At 39.3% G+C, this 21843-nt stretch overlaps 2 protein-coding genes across 3 annotated transcripts; one reads left to right on the top strand and one right to left on the bottom strand.

The window, feature by feature from the left end:
* Nucleotides 1-1123: 1123 nt before the first annotated feature.
* On the top strand, nucleotides 1124-13724 carry si:ch1073-416d2.4 (coiled-coil domain-containing protein 42 homolog). Of its 2 annotated transcripts, none has more exons than XM_061895160.1 (9): nucleotides 1124-1596; nucleotides 1671-1713; nucleotides 3308-3388; nucleotides 3571-3728; nucleotides 7088-7170; nucleotides 7243-7415; nucleotides 7486-7596; nucleotides 11565-11681; nucleotides 11750-13724. In XM_061895160.1, the coding sequence occupies exons 1-9, from the start codon at nucleotides 1493-1495 to the stop codon at nucleotides 11936-11938; spliced, it is 1059 nt and encodes a 352-aa protein (XP_061751144.1). In that variant the 5' UTR covers nucleotides 1124-1492; the 3' UTR covers nucleotides 11939-13724. The 2 variants fall into 2 exon arrangements, with proteins under 2 accessions (XP_061751144.1, XP_061751143.1); XM_061895159.1 differs by having other exon boundaries at nucleotides 3308-3484.
* On the bottom strand, nucleotides 13302-21142 carry ddx24 (DEAD (Asp-Glu-Ala-Asp) box helicase 24). Its single transcript, XM_061895158.1, has 8 exons — nucleotides 20115-21142; nucleotides 19240-19662; nucleotides 18935-19088; nucleotides 18321-18827; nucleotides 17117-17192; nucleotides 14381-14569; nucleotides 14173-14302; nucleotides 13302-14098 (listed from the first exon to the last, which is right to left on the bottom strand). Exons 1-8 carry the CDS (start codon nucleotides 20863-20865, stop codon nucleotides 13824-13826), a joined length of 2505 nt encoding a protein of 834 aa, XP_061751142.1. The 5' UTR covers nucleotides 20866-21142; the 3' UTR covers nucleotides 13302-13823.
* Between the last annotated feature and the right edge of the window lie 701 nt (nucleotides 21143-21843).

Genomic DNA, 21843 nt, shown 5'->3' with positions numbered 1-21843 from the left:
TTAATTTCTTCCGTTATTATTTGTATTATCTTCTGTGTGTTCTGTCCTGAACAAAACGCTGTTGTGTCGTCTGCAAATAAAACTAACGTCAAGTCCTTTTTAACTTTACAAATGTCGTTTATATAAAGATTGAACAATCTAGGTCCCAGTATTGACCCCTGGGGTACACCACAGGATATATCCAACCGTGTTGACATATTTTCACCCATCTTCACATATTGCTTACTGTTGGTTAAATAGCTTCTTACCCAGTTCAATACCAAACCTCTGATGCCGTATCGTTCTTGTTTTTGAATTAAAGTATCATGATTAATTGTGTCAAATGCTTTTGTTAAATCCATGAATACTGCGGCAACACATTATTTGCCGTCTATTGCATTGGTCATTTCCTCTGTTATTTTGATTAATGCTATTGATGTTGAGATATTTGCTGTAAATCCCAATTGGTTTCTCCACGAGCATCCCACTTTTGTTGAAACATTTATCTAATCTGCTATTGAATAGTTTTTCTGTGATTTTGGAGAATTGTGGAAGTAATGAAACTGGTCTGTAGTTAGAGTGAAACAGTGAGTGTGTCCATTCTTATGAATTGGTAAAACTTTTGCAATTTTCATTTTGTCAGGGAATTTGCCGGTTAGAAATGATACGTTACTGATATATGTAAGAGGTTCTGAAATGGCTTCTATAACCTTTTTTATCGTTAACGTATGTATTCCATGACAGTCAGTTGAGGTCTTAATCGTTAATCGAGTGTCTTGGCACGCATCACAGTTATGAGCAATGACATAGCAAAAGTGAAACTCAAACATAAGTATACTTCTTCATTGTTGTTCAGAAATACTGGTTCTGTGTGAACGCTTAAAGGTAAACTTCAATGACGTCATGAGGCGTGTTGAGAGGGTTTTCTAAATTTGCCATCAAGTGGAACGAACCATTTCGTATTTTTGATAGGGGGTGTAGTTAATCTTAGACATTCTTAAATTAAGCAACCTTAATGTTGCACTTTATCAAACCTATTATTTAACTTCATAATTGAGCTCTATCAACTTTACACTAACATTCATGGCGTCTTTTTGTGTAATTTACTCATGTAAATATTAAAAAGCTCTTCTTTATTTTTAACTCACACACTTCCGTACTCAGCAGTGAGGCGCCAGGACCCGGATGTTATGATGGCGATAAATGAAGGTGGTCAGGGTCTATTAACGACGTATTTGTATCCTGTATGAACGCACTTAAGTGTTCTAAATGCTAAATGTAATCATGGAAGTGCACAAATTGAATCACATGTCCACACGGCAGATTAAAAGCAGACTAGCCTCTTAGGCAAGTCGCCATGACAACATAGAAACGATTCCAGCACATTCCCAGTCGTTTGGTGTTTGGTTTCTAGGCAACCGAGATACAAGTCCAAGAAAAGAAGACATCCGGAACGACCCGAATTGACTACTTAGCACATCATCCGGACTTGGGAAGAATAAACGATCTCAGCATGATGACCTCCTCGCTGCCTTTCTTGGTCGACCATGACCGTCTGAAGCTCAGGGTGGAGAAGAAGATGAGGAATATTTTCATAACGCAGCCTGATGATATCAGGTCGGTCTTGGATTTGGTGTTAAAAGACCCTACTCTTATTTTTAAAAAGTAATGTTTTGTTGCTATCTTCTCAGGACCAGAGAGAAGAATGTTAATTACATACCAATTGTGACTGAGGTAAGTTATTGCATATCTTTATTTATCTGCATCTTATAGCCTCTGTGACGTCACATAATATTCATTTTAAAGCGTTATTTATAACATTGGGTGCTTTTTGGACTGTTTTAACCAGACAGTTGATATAATTTGCAAGCAAAGACTCTTTGGCTTAATCACATTTTCCCTCAAGGGACAACATAGTTAATAATGATCAATTATATTTTTGCAAATATTTGATGAAGTGAAATGATGTTAACACACCTAAGTAAGTAGGTGTGTTTTTATCTATAAAGCGCTTTTCACAGATAAAATTACAAAGCGCTGTACAAAACATAGGTGAAGTAAAACAACAATTCAATTAAAACAGCATGGCAACATCATAACAAGGATACAAATGGGATTAAAAATGATAGTTAAAAGGTGCATTAACTAAAAGCATTGCTAAGTGAAGTGAAGTGATTTATATTTATATAGCGCTTTTCTCTAGTGACTCAAAGCGCTTTACATACTGAAACCCAATATCTAAGTTACATTTAAAGCAGTGTGGGTGGCACTGGGAGCAGGTGGGTAAAGTGTCTTGCCCAAGGACACAACGGCAGCGACTAGGAGAAGCAGGGATCGAACCCGGAACCCTCAAGTTGCTGGCACGGCCGCTCTACCAACCGAGCTACACCGCCCCTAAAAAGTCTCTATATGAATATAATTAACTTCACTTCACTAAAAAGAGAAGTTTTCAAATGTTTCTTTAAAGTTTCAACACAATCAAGATCACAGAGGGACTGGTGCAAATTGTTCCAGAGTCTGGGAGCTATATATAGCCTTGAATGCCAGGTCTCCTCCACGGGTTGAATTTAATTTTTTGTATTGGATTATATCTATACAGCTGACATAGGCTCCAGCACCCCCGGCGACTCCAAAAGGGACAAGCGGTAGTAAACGGCCGGATGGATGGATAGAGCTTTTCTCTAGTGACTCAAAGCTCTTTACATTGTGAAACCCAATATCTAAGTTACATTTTTAAACAAGTGTGTGTGGCACTGGGAGCAGATGGGTAAAGTGTCTTGCCCAAGAATACAACGGCAGTGATAGGTTGGCAGAAGCAAGGATCGAACCTGGAACCCTCAAGTTGCTGGCACGGGCACTCTACCAACTGAGATATACTGCTCCGTTTTAAAACAAGTTTTTGGGATCTTTAGAAGACCCTGGTCTGAAGACCGGAGGCTGCGCCCTGCAGAGTAGGGGCCCAGCATATCAGTGATGTACTGAGGGGCCCCACCATGCAACACACGGACTGTCAGGACTAAAATCTTAAACTCTGTGTGGAATTTAACTGGAAGCCAATGAAGTCTGGATAGAACGGGGGTGATATGGGCTTAACACAGACTATAATGCAGCAGAACCTATCAGCACTCCAAATCAGTTTATTCGAGTGTTTATATATTTAATAACCCATTATTCTATTTATTTATTTGTCATTATTAGAATATAGTCCTATATTCAAATGTTTCCCCATTTATTTGGCCCCAGGTTGCAGCCCTTTTGTCTCAATTGCCTGGCATGCTTAAAAATATTTATGTTTATCCTTCATGTTTTTGAATGGTTGGCTGTGCAGGATCCTAGCAGGATCCTTAAAGCTGGAGTGAACACGCTACAAAAAACTCTGGTTCTGAAGAAACAAGCAGAGCTGGAAGAGGTGAACAACTTTCTTGCCCTCAAAAGAGATGAATTCAAGAGAAATGTGGAGGCTCTGTCTAAGAGAAGGACTGAATTGGAAACCAAACACCAGGAGGTCGATGCAACATCTTTCAACATTACTGTTAAAAAAAATAAAAATAAAATACAGCTCATTGTTTTTAAACTGCCTTTCCCCAACAGACTAAAGAAAAAGCGATGAAATTTGTGGAATTTGTGAATGCAAATGAAGCAAAGCGCAGCCGAGCCTTGCAGGAGTACAAAGACGTGCGGGAACAAAACTTGGTGAAACAGAAGGAGATGGAGGAGCTGACAAAGCAGCTGCAGCAACTTCAAGCCAGGTAAGACGTTTTAATAGGATCGACCGATTATCAGCGCCGATAGCTGCCATTTTGATATTTATCTATATCGACTTCTTGTTATTGGTATTGGCCAATGTTTTTTTTACAACTACAACAGAAATACATCTGCAGACACTATATACAAATATCATACCAGTCTAAATATTAGAAAAATAGTGAAGAATTAAGTTAGAAGTAATAATCAGTGTTTTTTTCTGCAAACCGCAACCCCAATGGAGGGCTTTTCAGCATTGAAAAATCATTTTGTTTTCAACGTTGATTCAACACATTTTTTTAAATGGTTCCTATAATTAAACATTAATCAACATGGATTCCTCAACCTCAACCAAACTCACTAATCTGACCAAACTCCACAATTGAATCTGTCTTTTGCTATTTGGGTTACATACAGTAATAAATAAAGAAGAGCAGTCAGCCGCACATTTCTTTTACATTGAATAAGAAATAGTCAGCCAGCTTGAAAAAAGTTTTACCTATAAGCTACATGCATGATGCCAGAATTAGTCTTATTTCAATGTCTGCCGTATTTAGAAATCATACATTTCATATTAATCTTACTGATTAGAAATCATTGATGTTAATTATGTTACAAACTGAGAACAGGAAGTGAACATATGCGTTAGCAATTGCTATGAAAAGGGATAGGATTAAATAAGCTTTGCTTCTTCCTACTCCATTTCGAACATGTAAAGAAAACTGAAAATGTGTACAATATGTGATGTATCATATTGAAATTCTATACATGTTCGAAATAAACTTCAACCTATCAACCAAACAATATTGCAGGGTTCCTCACCAGAAAACCGATGTATAACCTGCTGTAAAATTGATTACCTTGCAAGTTATTGTAATGTAGAAAAAGTTATATTTTAAACAATTTTCAGAAGATTCCCCATGTTATGAATTACAAATGTTGATGCTCCTCTTAGGCACACGAAATAAAGGTGTTTGTGAAATCTCTTGATGCTTTTTTCTGCTAAATTAACCACACAATTAAAACATTACCTAGCTACTGGTACAACATTTCCAAAAAATAATGTTACAGAAACAACCTAGTGCTTTGTCCAGCAGTTTACTGACCGAAACTATTCGTGATTTGCTGTATTGAATATCGGCTCCAAATATCTGTTATCGGCCTCATTGACTACTAATAATCGGTATCGGCCTTATATCACTCAATCAATCAATGTTTATTTATATAGCCCTGAATCACAACTGTCTCAAACGGCTGCACAAGCCACAACGACATCCGCGGTACAGAGCCCACATAAGGGCAAGGAAAAACTCACTCCAATGGGACATTGATGACAATGACTATGAGAAACCTTGGAGAGGACCCCACATGTGGGCAACCCCCACCCCCTAGTGGTTAGAGTGTCCGCCCTGAGATCGGTAGGTCGTGAGTTCAAATCCCGGCCAAGTCATACCAAAGACTGTAGAAATGAGACCCATTACCTCCCTGCTTGGCACTCAGCATCAAGGGTTGGAATTGGGGGTTAAATCACCATAAATGATTCCCGGGAGCGGCACCGCTGCTGCCCACTGCTCCCCTCACCTCCCAGGGGGTGATCAAGGGTGATGGGTCAAATGCAGAGAATAATTTCGCCACATCTAGTATGTGTGTGACAATCATTGGTACTTTAACTTTAACTTTAACTTTAACTAGGGGAGACCGAAAGCAATGGATATCGAGTGGGTCTAACATGATATTTTTAAAGTCCAGTCCATAGTTGATCTAACACAATAGTGAGAGTCCCGTCCATAGTGGAGCCATCAGGAGACCATCCCAAGCGGGGAAGGGTCAGCAGCGCAGAGATGTCCCCAACTGATGCACAGGCGAGCAGTCCACCCCGCGTCCCGACTCTGGTCAGCCAGTACTTCATCCATGGGTACCGGACCTGTGTCCTCCCGACCCCCTTCCACAACGGAGAGGGGGGCAGAGGAGAAAAGAAAAGAAACGGCAGATCAACTGGTCTAAAAAGGGGGTCTATTTAAAGGCTAGACTATACAAATGAGTTTTAAGATGGGACTTAAATGCTTCTACTGAGGTAGCATCTCGAACTGTTACCAGGAGGGCATTCCAGAGTACTGGAGCCCGAATAGAAAACGCTCTATAGCCCGCAGACTTTTTTGGGGCTCTGGGAATCACTTATAAGCCGGAGTTCTTTGAACGCAGATATCTTGCCGGGACATATGGTACAATACAATCAGCAAGATAGGATGGAGCTAGACCGTGTAGTATTTTGTACATAAGTAGTAAAACCTTTAAGTCACATCTTAATTGCACAGGAAGCCAGTGCTGGTGAGCCAGTACAGGCGTAATATGATCAAACTTTCTTGTTCTTGTCAAAAGTCTAGCAGCCACATTTTGTACCAACTGTAATTTTTTAATGCTAGACATGGGGGGACCCGAAAATAATACGTTACAGTAATCGAACGCATGAATAATGATCTCAGCGTCGCTAGTGGACAAAATGGAACGAATTTTAGCGATATTACGGAGATGAAAGAAGGCCGTTTAGTAACACTCTTAATGTGTGACTCAAACGAGGGAGTTGGGTCGAAGATAATACTCAGATTCTTTACGGAGTCGCGTTGTGTAATTGTTTGGTTGTCAAATGTAAAGGTGGTATTATTAAATAAATGTCGGTGTCTAGCAGGACCGATAATCAGCATTTCCATTTTCTTGGCGTTAAGTTGCAAAAAGTTAGCGGACATCCATTGTTTAATTTCATTAAGACACGCCTCCAGCTGACTACAATCCGGCGTGTTGGTCAGCTTTAGGGCCATGTAGAGTTGGGTGTCATCAGCATAACAGTGAAAGCTAACACTGTATTTGCATATGATGTCACCTAGCGGCGGCATGTCAATTCTGAAGAGTGCAGGGCGAAGAACCGAACCCTGTGGAACTCCACACGTTACCTTTACATAGTCCGATGTCACATTGTTATGGGAGACACACTGCATCCTGTCAGTAAGATGAGAGTTAAACCAAGACAAGGCTAAGTCTGACATACCAATACGTGTTTTGATACGTTCTAATAAAATATTATGATCGACGGTATCGAAAGCAGGGCTAAGATCAAGAAGCAGCAACATAGATGACGCATCAGAATCCATCGTTACCAATAGAGCATTAGTCATTTTTGCGAGGGGTTGTCTCAGTAGAATGATTTGCCCTGAAACCGGATTAAAAGGGTTCACAGAGATTGTTCGACGCTAAGTGTTCATTAAGCTGCTGTGCAACAATTTTTTCGAGGAACATAAATACCCACATTGGTCAATTTCTAATTAAGAAGTCCATTTTCACCCTAATATCTGCTAGTTTCATTTCACAGGAGGCACATTTTAAAGGACAGGATAACAAAACACAAAATCTATGAAGACTACTTGCTGAAAACATTGGATTATCTCCCAAACAGTACGTAGACTTGTGTGGGTGTGACTGCTGCTATACACACAAATCACATCACACTTGTGCAACCATCTTTAGACCACCTTGAGAGGGACTCTGACTGCGCGGTCACGCCTGTCATCCAGCGCCACGAGACCCTGTCCGTCACCCACCAGCAGCTGCTGCAGCGTCTGGGCCGTGTGGAGGAGGAGGTGGAGCTCCACAGGCGACAACTACACGCCATGAAGCAAGGACACAGCATGCATAAAATGGTCAGACATTTCAAAGACATATTGTACACAAACCTTGACAAGTCATATGAACTTCGCTTTTTGCCTTTAGATGGCAAGTAAGGAAATTCATGAACTTCAGAGGCAGTTGGAGAGCCTCAAAGAGAAGAACAAGCAGGAAGAAGACAAACTTTTGATGGAGCAGGGCCAGTCCAGAAAGAAGGTGCTCACAGTTTATATTCAGATTGGACTCAACTAAGATTGTAGATCAATTAAATGTTATTCTACTAGATAGCAGAAGGTATATACCAGGGGTCGGGAACCTTTTTGGCCAAGAAAGCCATGAAAGCCAAATATTTTCAAATGTATTTCCGTGAGAGCCATATCATATTTTTTTAACACTGAATACAACTAAATGCGTGCATTTTTTAAGTAAGACCAACAGTATAATAAGTCTCTAATTATTTTTAATAACATTGTTATTTCTTGAACAGGTGCGATAGAAATCGGATGGATGGATTAAAATGCATGAGAATGTTTTATATTTTGAACGTTATTACCAGAGGAATTATTCATTACTTATCGTGTTAAGCAATGTCAGCTAAGATTTATCTGAGAGCCAGATGCAGTCATCAAAAGAGCCACAGCTGGCTCTAGAGCCATAGGTTACCTATCCCTGGTATATACTGTATATTTAGATAAAAAATGTTTTTATAAATTGAGACACACTATATTAGGGGTGTCAAACTCGCAGTTATGGTTGCCCTCAGAAGGCCGCTTTTAACACTGAGTAATATATAAATATACATTTATATTTATAATATATTAAAAATATATATTTTTTACATACTGTAAGCTGCAAAAAAATATTTACATTATACTTCACAATCTGTCAGCTCAGTCACCAGAATTTTACAGTAAAAGCAGTGGGTTTTTCCAGCATATAAAAACATTGAATAAAGGGAATGGGATGGATAAACAATACCACAGTTTTTAGTGGTAAAATTCAAGAAACAAAGCTGCTAGTTTTTTGTTTGTTTTTTACCTTAAAATATTGTTGTTTCAATGTTGTTTTTGTTAGTTTTTTAACACTTTAGTGTCTTACTGTATGTGGGAAAAAAACAGTACCAAAGTTGGTTTTACGGTAAAAAACTCAGTCGGCGGAATTTAACCGTAAAATCTATTGTCAATTTTGCGGTCTACAATTTCATTGATAATTTGTTTTGAAATCATATGTCAACCAGATATTTATGTACAGTATTTATCTTTATTTTAACAAAAAATATTTTTTGGAAAACAATATATTTCATTTGAAAAGATAAGCAATTGCATGCAGTACATGATTTTGTTTATGTCAAAAAGGAAAGAACAAATATAAGAATGTAAGTAAGAAAAGATTAATCATTTTATTACCGTATATTATTTCCAGGCTTTCGCGGGCCACATAAAATAATGTGCACTATATGCAATTAAGTACGCTGTATCAGTTAACTAAGATATATTTCCTTCTAATTGATATTTTTGGTCTAAATTCTATATTGCGATAGAAATAGCAGCCTCATGCAATAACGATTTACATCACAGTATATTATTTTGGAAATAAATGATAATAGAACAATTTCAAAAATGGTTACTAAGGCTACTAATTTGGTTGTTAGCGTATGTGGCAACGTTTTACATCATGTCCAATATTATTATTTTCTTAAAACTGTCATTGAGCTACTAACTAATTTACTGTTAATATCTAGGTACTTTCTGTTGTAACATAATTCTATCCGCACATCTGTTAAAATGTAATGGGTCAAGGTTAAAGACCTCCAGTGTATAGATACATATTTCCTGAGTTTGTTAATAGTAGGGACATTTTTATAATGATAAAATCATAATTACTGCAGTACCAACTATATACTGTTACTACTTGGTATCTTTATGGTCAATATTTGCTGAATTTCCCCCATGGATCAATAAAGTACTTTCTATTCTATTCTATTGTATTGTTCACCCCACCTCTGTTCACTTTCAAGACCTCAAACTCACGGATTAGCATGTCTATCATATCAAGCTTTTCTTTGTCCTCAAGTTAAAAAAAAAAAGTGTAACGGTACAGTTGTGTTCAAAATAATAGCAGTCCCACATCACTAGCAAGATAAATCACTGTTTTTGTTAGAATTTCAACTTCTACACTGCAAGTACATTTGTAGAAGGTTTAGTAAAGGTATTGAAAACCAACAGACCCAACTGCCGATTTTGTGAAACTGAATCATTTATAGAAAGGGGCATGTTAAAAAAAAATAGCAGTGCTGATTTCAATTAGTGAGGTCATTGATTATGTGAAAAAAAAGTTGTTAAACAGGTGGCCCTTATTTAAGGATCAAGGCAACTGACGCTGCATATGCTGGCTGTGCATTTGTCCTTAAAATACAGAGTAAAATGGGTCGTTCCAGACACTGTTCAAAAGAAGAGTGTTCTTTGATTAAGGAATTAATAAAAGAGGGGGGAAACCTATGAAGAAGTGCAGAAAATGATAGGCTGTTCAGCTAAAATGATATCAAAAGCTTTAAAATGGCAGCCAAAACCAGAAAGGGGAGGAAGTAAAAGAAAAATGACTAGTCGAATGGATCGGAGAATAACCAAAATGGCAAAGGCTCAGCCAATGATCAGCTCCAGGAGTATCAAAGAATATCTAAGATTGCCTGAGTACTGTAACAATCAGACCAGACCACGTCTATGTGAAGCCAAGCTACCAGCAAGAAGCCCCCGCAAAGTCCCATTGTTAAAAAAAAGACATGTGCTGAAGCGGTTACAATTTGCCAAAGAACACATTGACTGGCCTAAAAAGGAATGGCGTAATATTTTGTGGACTGATGAGAGTAAGATTGTTCTTTTTGGGTCCAAGGGCCACAGACAGTTTGTCAGACGTCCGGCAAACACTGAATACAAGCCCCAGTACACAGTGAAGACGGTGAAGCATGGTGGTGCAAGCATCATGATACTGGGGATGTTTCTCCTACTATGGTGTTGGTCCTATTTATGGCATACCAGGGATCACGGATCAGTTTGAGTACATCAGAATACTGGAAGAAGTCATGTTGCCGTATGCTGAAGAGGAAATGCCCTTGAAATGGGTGTTTCAACAAGACAATGACCACAAACACACCAGCAAACAAGCAAAATCATGGTTTCAGACAAGCAGAATTCAAGTAATGGAGTGGCCAGCACAATCCCCGGACCTTAATCCCATTGAAAACTTGTGGGCTGACATAAAAAATGCGGTTCATGGGGCAAAGCCAAGAAATGCAGAGGAATTGTGGAACGTAGTACAATTTTCCTGGGCTGCAATACCTGTTGACCAGTGCCAGAAGTTGGTGGAGTCAATGGGCCACAGATATGAAGCAGTTATCACGGGGGGACGGTATAGCTCGGTTGGTAGAGCGGGCGTGTCAGCAACTTGAGGGTTGCAGGTTCGATCCCCGCTTCCGCCATCCTAGTCACTGCCGTTGTGTCCTTGGGCAAGACACTTTACCCACCTGCTCCCAGTGCCACCCACACTGGTTTAATTGTAACTTAGCTATTGGGTTTCAGTATGTAAAAGCGCTTTGAGTCACTTAAGGAAAAAGCGCTATATAAATCTAATTCACTTCACTATCACAAACCATGGTTATGCAACTGAATATTAATGATTCTCAAGAAAGTTGAATATGCACGCCTTTCTTAGTTTATACAGTAAATTTGAGTTTTGTAAAGAAATGTCAGCACTGCTATTTATTTGTTTTAATATTTGACTTTCTGTAAAATATTATCAAATTTAATTACTTTTTTCCAATTGTATGGCTTTGAAATAGAATGTGCAGTGTCCCCAATGCATGTGTTCATTAAAATACAATTGATTTGAAAAATGTTGGTTTACTCACCTTTTTAAATATGCTGCTATTATTATGAACATAACTGTATACGGTCTTGCTTGTAATATATTTGTTAAACTTTGATATTATTGTAATATAGTAACAATATACAGTATAATAGTATTCGTTGCCACAAATGTGACATTGAGACATGCCAGTCATGTACTTTTAAAATGTTTGTCATTATTTTAAACATATATATATTATTAAACCTAATTAAATATTCAATGAATAATTAAATACATACGGTACTTTATTTAAAATGTATTTTGTCTAAATCATGTGTCAGGCTGAAGAAGTGGGAAGTTTAATCCTGGCCGTCAACAACCTTGCAGAGCAGTGTTATTTACCATCCTATGGACCTTTGGAGAGCATGAACGCGTCAACAATGATGGACATGGTGAAGGTAGAGAGGATAGTTTTATTAATATTTCAACCGATAATTGAGTCCAACTAATCTAACCGGTCCTTCAGGAGTATTTTGCAGACAAGGCCGACACAGAGAAGAGAGCCAGGAGACTGATGATGGAGTGCGGTTCCCAAGCGACCATCAAAACTGATTTGACGGACAAGAGAGCGAGAGTATCACTGCACAGCTTTGGCAGTAAAAGCCAAATCAAAAGTCCAAGTAAAGTCAGCAGGAGAAGCCAGGAATCGTGTTAAGAAGCTACTATCCTCTACTACATTAACTACTGTGAATTGTTCGGCACATGTATATTATGTTGTATGTTGAGATTAATATAAAAATAAAAGGAGTCAGAACTTTAGTGTACTGGGAAGTAATATCTTTACTTCGTCCCTAGCCTTTATCTCACAGCTATGCAGGAAGTTGGTTAATCAAGATAACATTTATTATTACAGAATGAACATAGAAAATTAAACCAACCCCAATTGCAATATGGAAACACATTCACATGTCAATAGTTTAGTGTATATTATAAATATAAGCAACATTATTTTTTTCAGAAATATGAAAAATTAAATCCCATGAACTTGTTTGGCCCCAAATCTTATTCATAAAGTATGCACTCAAAGGGACAGTAAAAAAAATTAAAATCCAGAAATAATGATAAATGACGGACCAGGAATGGGCTACGAACATGTTTCCGGTAAAATTTCAAGTAATGTTTCCCGTTATTCATTAACATTTTTCATGGGCATCAGAGTCTAACCCTGTCTAGCCATTTCGGAAAATACTCAAAGTTTATCTAGCTGCCATCTTACTGTATGTTGTACAGTGTCACTTTGCAAAGAAAAATAGATACTTTTCCTGTTGCATAATTTGTCTATTTACTGTTTTAATATACTTAGTGTTTGGCAACTATAAGAGATAGACAAAAAGAAACACAGGGACTGTGATGACAAGATGTACTGTACATATGTGTATGTATGTATGCATGTACAATGTAAGAGGCAGGAGACTGCTCCCTCAGATGAATACCTGGTACTCTTTGCAATTGAGCTGAACACCCCCAGCCACTTTATGATATGAAGTATTTACAAGTGTCTTCTTTCCTCTTTTAAAAAGGTTGTCATTGAGCCCTGTGAGGGAGGGCGGTGCATCAGAAACCTCAGCTCTGCATAGACAATGTGATTAAACACAATTCTTACCTTTAAGGCATCATCTGTCCACACTTATGTAATTGTACAAAGTAGACGTTTTAAAATATAACTGCCAATTCTCAAAAATATGACAGATTAATGGCTATGATGTCCTAAAGAAATGTTAAAAACCCTTGCAAATTGTCAAATGGTATTGCCCTGCCATGCTTACCTGCTATTCAGACGGCTAGATGATATGCTGATCCCATATTTTAACATTTTTCTACAATATTTATTCTTGTCAGACAGTATTTGGAGTGCCTTGGTCAAAGTTAAGCCTTGATGCTGGAATTTATGACAGATTAAAAACTGTTTTAGTAAGTCATACTGTTTTGTGTATTTGTAGATTTAAAGCCAATAAGCTGAGTTGTAAGAAAACACTTTACATACATTTTTACATATAATGTACACTGTGACTCTACACTCGATGTCCAATGTCATTTATCACACAAAATGTCACAATAAGAAGTGTGATATCACACACATTAACAGTTACATAGCAAAGTGAGCTACATTGCTAACAGTGTGCTCACATTTTTAGAAAAAGGTGATAAATTGTTGAAAAACTAAATGATCAAACTTGCAACTCCCACGTCTGTAGATGCCAGATAGTTCCTTCCAAAGCTTTATTTAAGGTCTGTAGAGAAGCCTGTAGCGACACGCACAAAAAGTGACTGACCGCCGCTTGAATGTGGAGCTAACAAGTAAAAGCAATGACGGATTATCGCTAAGACTCTTAGAACAAATATTAGTTATAGCGGTACTGAAAAGTGGACCTAATGGTTTTGTCTTGAGACCTTACAACCAAGTTAGAGTATCTGCCAGCATTCACTGTAGAAAAAGGACATTCTTTAATTAAAATATCATTAAAATTGCAATGTAACTTGATTCCATCAACAAGCTGTCCAATTTTTATCAACCTGATTCTATGTATCCACTAAAGTGTTCACTGCCTTTCTTTTTGCTGCTGCTTTTTTTTGCACTGCGGTGGACCGCCAATCTTTTTTTTCTTATTCTGCTCAGCTGAAACCCTTGAGATGGCGCTTTTCTCCCCTACGACAGACACTTTATCCAGGCACAGGCGTCCCATCTGAGTGGGGTACTTGGTCTTTGTCACGCTCCTGAACACGGGCTGTGAGATGAGGTGCTTCAGGTGTTTTTTCATGCCTTTCACCATCTTCTTTTCCCCACTGGTATCCTCCTCGTCCCTGCCGTTACCTCCTGTACACACCATGCCCAGTTTGCTGCATTTGATTGCGCCCAAAGTGATTTACTGTGTGTGTTCTGGGTCTTACCAAGTAAGAGGTCTTCATCAAGGACAATGTCCATGGCCTCTGCTGCTTGTTTTAGCCAGGAATTGTGGTGCTTTTTCCTGCCGTTGAAGAACTCAATCTTTTCTATCTGTCTGGCCAATTCAACACGCTCCTGTTGTGAGTCACACACATATGATAAATATATAAGCCTAAAGGACAAATAATACAATAATGAAGTTAGAGCACTTGCTTTGATGGCCTCCATGCAGTGGCTATCTGTGGGGAAAACAGGAAACTCCTCGTCCTTGGAGAGGTTCTTGTAAATTTTTCTGAAGTTGATTAGGTCTTCTGGACCAATGAGGAGTAAACTCAGACCCTCCTTTGTAGCTCTCGCCGTTCTGCCGCTGCGATGGACATATGTCTCAGAAGTGCGGGGAACCTGTAGGGGGAATTAGGTACAGCAACTTTTAGCAGTAGCTACATTAAGGGCATGATTGACTAAGTGTGTGCAATCTACAAAATAGTGTGTACTATTAGTGAGCGTGTTGCATCCAATTTACTAACAGTAGATGCACAATTGAAAAGTGGTGCAGACTGTCTTATTCAAATGAGGATTTTGCGTCTACTATAAGGGGCATCACTACGAAAAGACTCATTTACTGCACATTAATGTTATCATGCGCCTACCTGTAGCGTGTTGATGTTTTTAAACATGCAGGAGACAATTACTATTAATGGGCATTCTAAAATGTTACATTCTATGTGAATAAAATTAACGTCTTAAACAAAAACCCTAAATGACAAAACTATCAATTGAATTTGTTTGAATAAGCCCTGGGCTTCAAGGTGGAAGAGGGGTTAGTGTGTATGCCTCACAATACGAAGGTCCTGAGTAGTCAGGGTTCAATCCTGGGCTCGGGATCTTTTTGTGTGGAGTTTGCATGTTCTCCCCGTGAATGCGTGGGTTCCCTCCGGCTATTGCGGGTTCCTCCCACCTCCAAAGACATGCCCCCGGGGATAGGTTGATTGACAACACTAAATTGGCCTTAGTGTGTGAACGTGAGTGTGAATGTTGTCTGTCTATCTGTGTTGGCCCTGTGATGAAGTGGCAACTTGTCCGGGGTGTACCCCGCCTTCCGCCCGATTATAGCTGAGATAGGCACCAGCGCAAGTGTCAGATGTTAAGGGTAAACACACTTACTGTAATTGAACACAAACATCATGTTAAAATGTTCTAATCATATTACTTCAAACAAGTATTTCTAACTGCAAATAATTGTGCAGGAACATCTACTATTTCAAGCAAAAATTTAAAAGAAAAACTTACAGTTGATGTCTTTAAAGTAACAATGTAATCACCAGTGTAATAAGTGTAAAACAATGTTCAGTTTAGTGTCTTTCAACTTTTACTTTTTGACAAGCCGTGTCCTCTATCGTAGTAATTTTTTATATCAGTCTGGAGAATGGTTGATTCTCAGAAAAGTAAACTAACAATACCTCACAAACTCATGTTTGCCTTCAAATATATTTTCTGTGTGACGGTTTATGAGGTGGCAACTTGTCCAGCTCTGCCTTCCACCGAGTGCAGCTGGACTACACTCTAGCCCCCTGCATTTGAAAAGTAGATGGATGGATTGAGGATGTATAAAGTAGCTTTTTAGTTTGCTTTTACCTGCCTGCTTGGCACTCAGCATTAATGGTCGGAATTGGGAGTTAAATCAACAAATATGTTTCCCTGGCGCGGCCACTGTTGCTGTTCATTGCCCCCCTCACCTCCCAGGGGGTAAGGGTGATGGGTCAAATGCAGAGGATAATCTCACCACACCTAGTGTGAATGTGACAACCAGTGGTACTCTAACTTTTATCTTCCCAATGAGCATTTTTTTCGGTGATTTCCCGCTGTCCCGGTACCGGAATGACAAGACCAGCTGGCTTTGTGTTGCCTTCCAAACTCTTGAAAAAAAAGCGGTGCGCTTTGCTTTGCAGAACGCAGACTTTCTCACCTCTGCCAAACAGGTTATGTTTTAGCCTGGGCTTGTTTGTCTGTATGTCAGCAACAAAACTCAACCAGTTATGGACAGATTAATGTCCAAAAAAACGATTAATTTTACCTACAAGGAATACGAACAAATTTCACTTCCTGCTTATGGCATTCAACGCCCTCATCTTGCCGTTCCTGCGCTGCACAGAAGATTCTGGGAGATATAGTCTATTTACAGACCCGGCCAACGCTTAAACGCCAGAAGAAAACTACCCTCACCATTTGATACCGTCACACGTCACAGTTTATTGAGAACACTTTGAAACTGAAATGCAGTAGTATTTATAATGCTATTACATCCCTACTAAATATACAATGTCTAATACTTTTTATTTCCAAAATGTTGACACACATAGGACGAAGGATTCTGTCTGTCCATCGCTGGTCTATGCAGTGCGAGCACTGATTCTGCAACCGTGTGTGGAACTATCTTTCTAAATAAAATGCAAATTAGTGCATGCAAAACGATGATGAGTGCTGATTAATCACATTGCGCATGCTAAATAATTATGTTAGCATCTTCTCACAGTGTTGTAGGCATTTTGAAGACAAGCATATATTTTGCATAGAAAAACAGACAAAAAATTAATTGCACACCTTATTCTGCTCACTTAACAGACACAATCCACTGTGCACACGTTTAGTAGATGAACTCTGTGTGTGCTATTAGGTTTGCACGTGTTTTAGTAAATGCAAACCCCTAGTAAATCAGGCCTTTAGTATATTTTTCTGGGGACACATTTTATGGCTGTTTGGCAAGCAAACTTAATAAGTGTTCTTCTGAGAGCTCACAAACTATAAAAACAAGCATCAACTATCTCCAACTCTAGCCATTAAAAAAAAAAAAAAAAACAGCCTCCAGAAATCAAATAGGCAAGTCTGCTGTGAATTTATTAACAAATAAATCAAATTGACTTATTTAGAAAAAAAACAAAGATGGGTCACCTGGTAATGAATGACATGTTGGACATCGGGAATATCCAGTCCTCTTGCCGCCACATCAGTCGTCAGTAAAACACAACTGTGGACAAAACCATGCAGGTAAATGTACAGACCAATAGTATAAAAGTCGAGGCTTATGGTGAAAACTAGCGCCAACCCACAATGTGGGATACAAGACCTGTAAAATGTCACATGAAAAACCCAAGTGCATTAAAATATTTTCAAAGGGTAAATGCAGTTGATAGGACAAAATAAAAATGTAGGGATTTTTTTTAACCTCGTACAACTTATGTACAAACATATCGAGACACTAATCAGATGAATACATTGCTGTGATGTAAATTTTAAGGAACCTTGCAAAACTAATTTTAATATTTTGTTATATGAATAAGTGGTAAAAAATGGATGGATGGAATTGTATAATAAATATTTCTCAAATTATTTACTTTGTGATTGATATTTTCTATATTAAACATTTTGACGGTCAATATTTAATAGTTAAGTTTTTTGAATGACCACATTAACATGATATGATGGCATTTGAAAGTAAAAAAAACTTAGGAAGTAATGAGTCATCTTAAATTTGGAAGTAATGTCATACACAAAAAACAGCAGGTGGCGCCACACTCGCACTCAAAGGTTGGGCACGTTTGCAAACCTGGGGGAGCTAGTAAATATATGATTATTTGTCTTTATATTTGTTTCTAGTATTTTTGTAAAAGGGGTTGTCTTGTATTCAGGATCATCTAATATTCAGGTCACTACAGTATTTACAAAACAAATGAACATGAACACAATTGCAAAATAGTAATTGATTTCAACAAAAAACACTTGCTGGTGTGTTTTAAGCCAGTAATTCTCAAACTGTGGTACTGGTACACAGGCTCATCTTGTAGTATACTAAATAATACCTTGATTAAAGTACAGTGTTTTATTTTCTAACATTCAAACATAGTGCTACTGTTCAAACTGTATGTAATGTTAGAGTGGCCAAAAATATTAAATACTCTTGATAAATAAAACCTCTGCCTTGTCTTTAATGAATGCATGGGCCGACTACGCCACTGTATTTTAATGTTGGTCATTATGGTGATACTTGAAGAGCCAAGTGGTTTTTGAGGTGGCACTCAGTGATAAAAGTTTGAGAACCACTGTTCTAAGCGATTAAAGGGTAGCTCAGAGAAGACAAACTAGCAGAAATCCTTACTTCTCTCTCTCAGCAAACCTTTCCAGGTTTTTCAGGCGCTGCTTCTGGTGCATGTTGGCGTGCAGCGGCAGCGGCGTGCAGTCCAAGATGACCAGCAGCGAGGTGAGCCGCTTGATGCAATCGATGCTGTTGGAGAAGACCATGGTGCGACCGGGATACTGCAACAAGAAATAGTAGAGGAAGAAGTCCTTCTCCTCTTTTTGGCAGTGGATCTGGGCCTCAGTCAAGGTCTGCACAGTGGCCTGCTTCCTGGAGAGGTCAATCACTTTGGGCTTGGACTTGATCCCAACTTTCTCCATGAGGAGGGCAACCTTGTCCGTCTGCTGCACCTTCTTCTTCTGCAGCAGGCGTGGAGGAAGGCTGTGAGCCATGGTCAGCGTGGCAGAGAACACAAAGTTTTGCCTTTTGGGATTAAAGTTAGTTGTGTTGAGCATCTCGAGGAGAGACTCTAACTCTTGAAAGTGACCTCGTTCTACCATGCGGTCTGCTTCGTCAATCACCAGGTTCCTAGAAGACGGACCCACACCAAATCATTATTACCACAACATTATCTCACATTGGAATAACACACATTTACCCGCTGTTGTGTGTACAGAACAATAAGGGTGACTCACCTGAGCTGCCCGAGGTTGAGAAGATGCGGATGTCTCTCCTTGACCATGTCCCACAGGCGACCTGGAGTGGCGATGACGATTTCCGGCTTAAGATTCAATATCTTTCGCTGCTTTGGTTGTGCCATTCCACCCACTAGAATGGCTGTCTTGATGTCTATACAAAAGCAACATTTTTATCATCTTTGCAGCACTATTCCGCTCAATAATACATTGCCAATGAAATAGGAGTCAAGCACATTCCCATTTAAGGGAGTTAATTTGGTGAATTCCCCAATACAAACTATGTGAGAGTACAAAAGACTCACCAGTGAACTTTGCCACAGCATCAATGTGGTGTTTCACTTGGACTGCCAACTCCCTGGTGGGGGTGAGGACAAGCCCGAGCAGAGGCCGACCCTGACCATCAGCACCGTTTTTGTCACCTGCTTCAGCAGCGTTGCCTTCAAAATCTAACACCACATCTTCAATGACCTTTACGCATCCCAGCCTCCCATCTTCGTCACTGTGCTCATCGACAATGGTATCTTCCTCGGCAGGTTCATCCTGCTCCGTGAGACTTCCTTCATTTTGGTCCTGCACAGGTAACTCTTCAGAACTCCCTTCATTGGCTTTAGGGGGCTCTAGACTGTTTGGCTCAATGTGTTCGTCTGCAGGTTTTCTAAAGCTGTTCTTCCACTCCAGGATGTTGTGGATCATGGGAATTCCAAAGGCTAACGTTTTGCCACTTCCTGAAATAAGAGTGTTACTATTAGTGTAAAATCTGATCAGTTTCTCATACATTCATTCATTTGTGGCAGTCCATAGTTTTGTTTTCAGATTAGGTGTGTTTGCCCTTGCACAACAACCCATTGTGTGACTATGTAGCGAGCCTGCCAAATTCTGAGCCCACACTTAGCTGGAACCCAGGAAACATAAAAAAATCTAATGTACATACATAAAGCACCGCACAAGCATGAAACTAACACCCGCAAGCGTTAAATAAGGTTAAAAATGTATGGCATAATTCTTATGACACTAACAGAAAAGCTCGGTTTAACCCTTCCACCATAGCCAATTATGTCAATTAAGACGACGCACAATTTAGTGCCCTTTCAGCCAACCCAATTCCACAGACATATTCCAATCTTGTGGTAAAAAGTGTATATTGAGCAACAATAAAACTAAAATAAACATATCTTACCCGTCTCAGCGGCTCCTAGTATATCCATTCGGTCTCTGATGGCGGAAGGCAGCGTCAAGGCTTGAATTGGGGTCGGTGAGGTGAAACCGAGGCTGCTGAGGGCCTTCAGCACAACTTGGGGAACAAAGAGGTCTTTCCATGCACTCATGTCTGTGTTTTCCACATGCAAACCAGAAAGTGCAGCATTTGACCAGTTTTTGAACTGCTTTTTAGGCTTTATTGCTACACCTTGGCTTGATTTGTCGGTGTGGTTTTTTTCTTGTGTGCCCCTTCCAGCACCATTCTGATTCTTGTTCTTCTCTCCTTGAGTCTTTTTCTTCAGTTTTGGTTGTTGTGTGTTGAAAGGGCCCTGTTTTTCACCAGCATCCATCTGTGTCACTTCCACCGTGATGATCTCATCTTGGGTTAAGTCATTTGCAGTAGTTTTCTTCTTCTTTTTTGCTGGTACAGATGTCTTTTCGGACTGCTTGCTGTCCACATCTCCCTTCTCGACTGCAGTCGACTTTCTTTTCTTGGCTTTTTTCTTACCTCGTATGTAGCCGTCCTGTGCATTTGCTGGAGCGCTTTCGGAGTTCACTAGACTATAACTGCTCAGCTCCTCGAAACAAACCAGACCCTTCAGGTCGTCCTCGGAGAAAAGCCCGGCCTCTAACTCGATCGCCTTCCATTGACCATTAATTTGAATGCTCCGTTTCCGAGACTTTGCCGGGGGGAAACCCTTTTGCTTCCTTTCCGTGTTCTTTGTCTTCATTTCTAGACAATTTTGTTTTAAAACGAGGCATAAAGTTCAGCTAACCAAATCCTTCCGTGTTTAGCTAGCAACGTGTGGTAGCAATTCTCTCACTAAAAAATAGCTTCTTCGCACATGTATTTGCTCGTCTCAATCTTAACAGATGAAACGACTATAATTAGCAAATTTACCTTTAAGAAATGCGTTCAGTTGCAATAGGAATTAAATTGTTATCAGTTTTGACAACAGCCGCATACAACACGAGGGGCCGCCATTGCAAGTCACGTGATTTGAAGAAACTTTATCTGTTGTGTGGCTGTGACAGCTGACTTTTATTTAAAGGGCCAGTGTTGTTGTCTGGTTAGCTCAGAGGTCGGCAACCCAAAATGTTGAAAGAGCCGCATTGGACCTCAAATACAAAAAAAAAAATCTATATTGTTTTAAATATTCATTAAAGTGTTATACTGCGATAAGGTGGCGACTTGTCCAGGGTGTACGCCGCCTTCCACCTGAATGCAGCTGAGATAGGCCCCAGCGACCCCCCGCAACCCCAAAAGGGACAAGCGGTAGAAAATGGATGGATGGATGGATGAAGGTGTTATAATGAAGGCAATACATGATCTAAGTAGCTAATTAGCTATATTAGCCTGCTATCAAAACGACTATGTGTCGCAGTGCTGACGCAAATCTTCGTTTACAGAAATGTTGAAATTTTATTTACTCTATACATTTTTACAACATTGGAAAACATTAGGAAAACTTCTCAGAGGGTGAAATAATACCTGGGTACAGATGTGTGTGTCGAAGTTAAAGGAAAACAACAGGCTGTCTTCTTCTAATGGATTTATTACAATCTTTGCAAGCTGGGTAACGTTTGCTGTGGTCTGGAACAACATGGCGCACAAACAACTACCAGAAATGCAGCCAATATTTCATACAGATAATGTGTCATAAACGGAATACACAGAGGACATAAGTAAAGGAAATTAAATATACCGA

Source organism: Nerophis ophidion, linkage group LG03 (assembly GCF_033978795.1).
Source record: "Nerophis ophidion isolate RoL-2023_Sa linkage group LG03, RoL_Noph_v1.0, whole genome shotgun sequence".
Classification (NCBI taxonomy): Eukaryota; Metazoa; Chordata; class Actinopteri; order Syngnathiformes; family Syngnathidae; genus Nerophis; species Nerophis ophidion.
The sequence above is the reverse complement of the archived record's forward strand: the minus strand, read 5'-3'. Positions and strand labels throughout refer to the sequence as shown.

What these genes read in the sequence shown, in the direction of transcription:
- ddx24 (XM_061895158.1), bottom strand. Translation starts at nt 20,865, where the DNA reads ATGAAGACAAAGAACACGGAAAGGAAGCAAAAGGGTTTCCCCCCGGCA. An exon ending in AGGTTTGCTGAGAGAGAGAA is followed by an intron (nt 17,193 to 18,320) that starts GTAAGGATTTCT and finishes TTTTGTCCACAG; the next exon opens with TTGTGTTTTACTGACGACTG. An exon ending in AACATGTCATTCATTACCAG is followed by an intron (nt 14,570 to 17,116) that starts GTGACCCATCTT and finishes TTCCCCCTACAG; the next exon opens with GTTCCCCGCACTTCTGAGAC.
- si:ch1073-416d2.4 (XM_061895159.1), top strand. Translation starts at nt 1,493, where the DNA reads ATGATGACCTCCTCGCTGCCTTTCTTGGTCGACCATGACCGTCTGAAG. An exon ending in CTGCAGCAACTTCAAGCCAG is followed by an intron (nt 3,729 to 7,087) that starts GTAAGACGTTTT and finishes TTCATTTCACAG; the next exon opens with GAGGCACATTTTAAAGGACA. An exon ending in AGGGCCAGTCCAGAAAGAAG is followed by an intron (nt 7,597 to 11,564) that starts GTGCTCACAGTT and finishes ATCATGTGTCAG; the next exon opens with GCTGAAGAAGTGGGAAGTTT.